This window comes from Crocodylus porosus, unplaced genomic scaffold (genome assembly GCF_001723895.1).
Source record: "Crocodylus porosus isolate Cpor-Errol unplaced genomic scaffold, CroPor_comp1, whole genome shotgun sequence".
Lineage (NCBI taxonomy): Eukaryota > Metazoa > Chordata > Crocodylia > Crocodylidae > Crocodylus > Crocodylus porosus.
The window spans coordinates 538,692-541,119 of NW_017728937.1; the positions used below are offsets into that span (position 1 = coordinate 538,692).

The 2,428-nt window shown below is 56.4% G+C and overlaps 1 protein-coding gene and 1 long non-coding RNA gene across 2 annotated transcripts in view; both read right to left on the minus strand.

Moving 5' to 3' along the window:
* SMTNL1 (smoothelin like 1) overlaps nt 1-29 on the minus strand; it is a 4,685-nt gene extending 4,656 nt beyond the window's left edge. The window contains exon 1 of the mRNA XM_019547160.1: nt 21-29. Coding sequence (XP_019402705.1) covers nt 21-29 — 9 coding nt within the window. The remainder of the gene's footprint in view (nt 1-20) is intronic.
* Nucleotides 30-193: 164 nt separating this feature from the next.
* LOC109318144 lies at nt 194-1,208 on the minus strand. Its single transcript, XR_002103193.1, has 3 exons — nt 1,181-1,208; nt 392-547; nt 194-278 (listed from the first exon to the last, which is right to left on the minus strand). It is a non-coding gene; the product is annotated as an uncharacterized LOC109318144 (long non-coding RNA).
* Between the last annotated feature and the right edge of the window lie 1,220 nt (nt 1,209-2,428).

Consider the following 2,428-nt stretch of genomic DNA (forward strand, 5'->3'; position numbering starts at 1 on the left):
ACTGCCCCCCTTGGCCTCACTCCCAGCATCCTCTACTACTGCCCCACTGCCCCCCTTGGCCTCACTCCCAGCATCCTCTACTACTGCCCCACTGCTCCCTTTGGCCTCGCTCCCATGATCCCCTGCTCCCCCCAGCCCTTTGTCCCCCAGTGCTGCCTCTCTGGCTTGCATCCCTGCTGTCCCTTCCACAGTCTCTCCTGCCGTGCCATCAGCCTCCAAGGGCCTGGGCTGCTCTGTTGCTGGTGTGGGGAGGGGCGCAGCTTCCTGTGGCTCCATCTCTGCAAGGAGGCCAAAGGTAGGAGGGTCAGATTTAAGCTGTGCAAAGAATACCGTCCAGCCTGCCGAGAGCCCTGTGCTCATCTGCAAATTGCCCCTCATGGCCTCTACTTACCTTGGCCACACTATTGCCAAGTCTAGGAAGAGAGGGTGGTGGTGGTGGTGATGGGGGATGTAAACAGGAAGCAGGAGCAAGGTGAGGAATATTAACCCTTTCCCAACAGGCTAGAATCTGGCCCTTTAAGGCAGGGGGCAGCACCAGACCCTCCTGCTTCCTAGTAAACAAACCCCAAATACCCATGACTGGATCAGGCCAGTGACTCAAGCACTAAAACCTGCACCAGGTGGGGGTGGGGAGAGAAGCATGGGTGCTGCGGGAGGGGGGAGTGCATGAGTGCCAGCACCAGCTAAATATACCCCTGCCTCTCGCTGTGGGGCCCCCTTGGCAAAGCTGTGGTCACCTGGTCCCCTATTCAAGCACCCTCACCCCATGTTGGGTGTTCAGCCAAGCATAGTCCTGCACTCATGACCCACTCCTGACTCTGCTGGTGCTCCTCACTCCTGACCCACAGCCCCCTTCTAGCACAGCCTTGGGGTCCTCTCAGCTCTGCCAGAGCTCCTCACTCCCACCACACAGCCCACCTGCCATCCCAACCCTGAGCTTTTATAGCCTTGTATCCCCCAGGGCCTGGCACAGGTACTGTGGGGGTAAGTACAGGAATTGCCATGGGGTCTTCAGCAGGATAGCAGTCTGTGGAGGGGGGAGGGGGGGGTCTAGCCTGATCCATTGGTGTCTGCTGGGGGCAAGCTGGTGCCAGACCCTCTGTGACCCCTCCCACATCTCTGGGTTTCTGCTGGTGCCTGACCCCCTGGGCTGGCAAGAAATGGTGGGCTGAGGCTGCACCTACCTGCTGGCTGCTTCCTAGGGGTTGTGGGCTCACTGTGGGCTGCAACTGTCAGCCTAGCTCATTGTATCACTGCCCTTGGCATGCCCCCCTGCCCCCCTCCCGCCAGGGGATCCTATTTTTATCAGGAGAAACACATGGCACTTTCCTTCAGCTGCCCCCCATACCCCTCCCCTCCTCTGCTGCCCTTGCATGAGCATACACAGATCTCCTCCTGCACCAGCATGCTGCCCTCACCAGCCCCCCAGCCCCTAGTACTGAGACCCCAGTGCTCCCCTGCAAGCCCCACAGTCCCCACAGAACGCCCTAGTTCTCTCACACCATGACTTCTCTGCACTGACCTCTCCACTGCCAGCCATACCACCCCGACCCCTCCATGCTCCACATGTCCTTACATACACAGGAGGCCGACAGAACCCCTCCACTGCCCCCAGACTCCTCACAACACCCCACTGTCCTCTCCTCACACACAGAGCACCCTAACACCCCCACACATAACCACTCCACTGCCTCTGACAGCCCTCCACCACCACTCTATGGAGCCCTCCAACTCCCTTGCAGCTCTTTGAAAACCTCCTCAGCCACTCTGAACACAAACACTCCCCATCAGTTCCTTCCCCCAAACATCTCTACTACCTAGAGAGCCTCCCTTTCCACTGCCCTCTGTAGACAGACCCCTCACCTCCCCATGCATGCAGACCCACTGCTACCCCCACACACAGACCTCCCCCATTCACTGTTCTCTGTTCACACATAGATCCCATCTCCCTTCCCCATGCACAATTCTATATGTGCCTACAGGGTTGTTGGTTGTAGCCGTGTTGGTCTAAGGACATAGGCAGGCAAGGCCTCTTTGGGTAAACATCTTTTATTAGACCAACTAAATAGTTGGGAAAAAGCTCTTTGCAAGCTTGTGGGCACAAGCACCCCTTTTTAGGCATTGGGAGACTCTGCTGCTGTTAAGTGTTATTTAAGGTAGAAAAGAAGCTAAAGTCTAACAAGAAGTCTATGAAAATGCAAATGAGTGGAAGTTTAGAAGACATTCACAGATTCACAGAAGTTTAGGGGTTGGAAGGGACCTCATGAGATTGAGTCCAGCCCCCCTGCTTTGGGTGGTAAAGACTGCTGGGCTCAAATAACTCCAGCAAGGTCTTGGGTACAGATGAGGGGTGAGGAGGGAGGGAAACGTGTGAAGAAAAGCAAGTGGTCCTTTTGAGGCAGTGGTCATCTGGTGTATCAGATGTCAG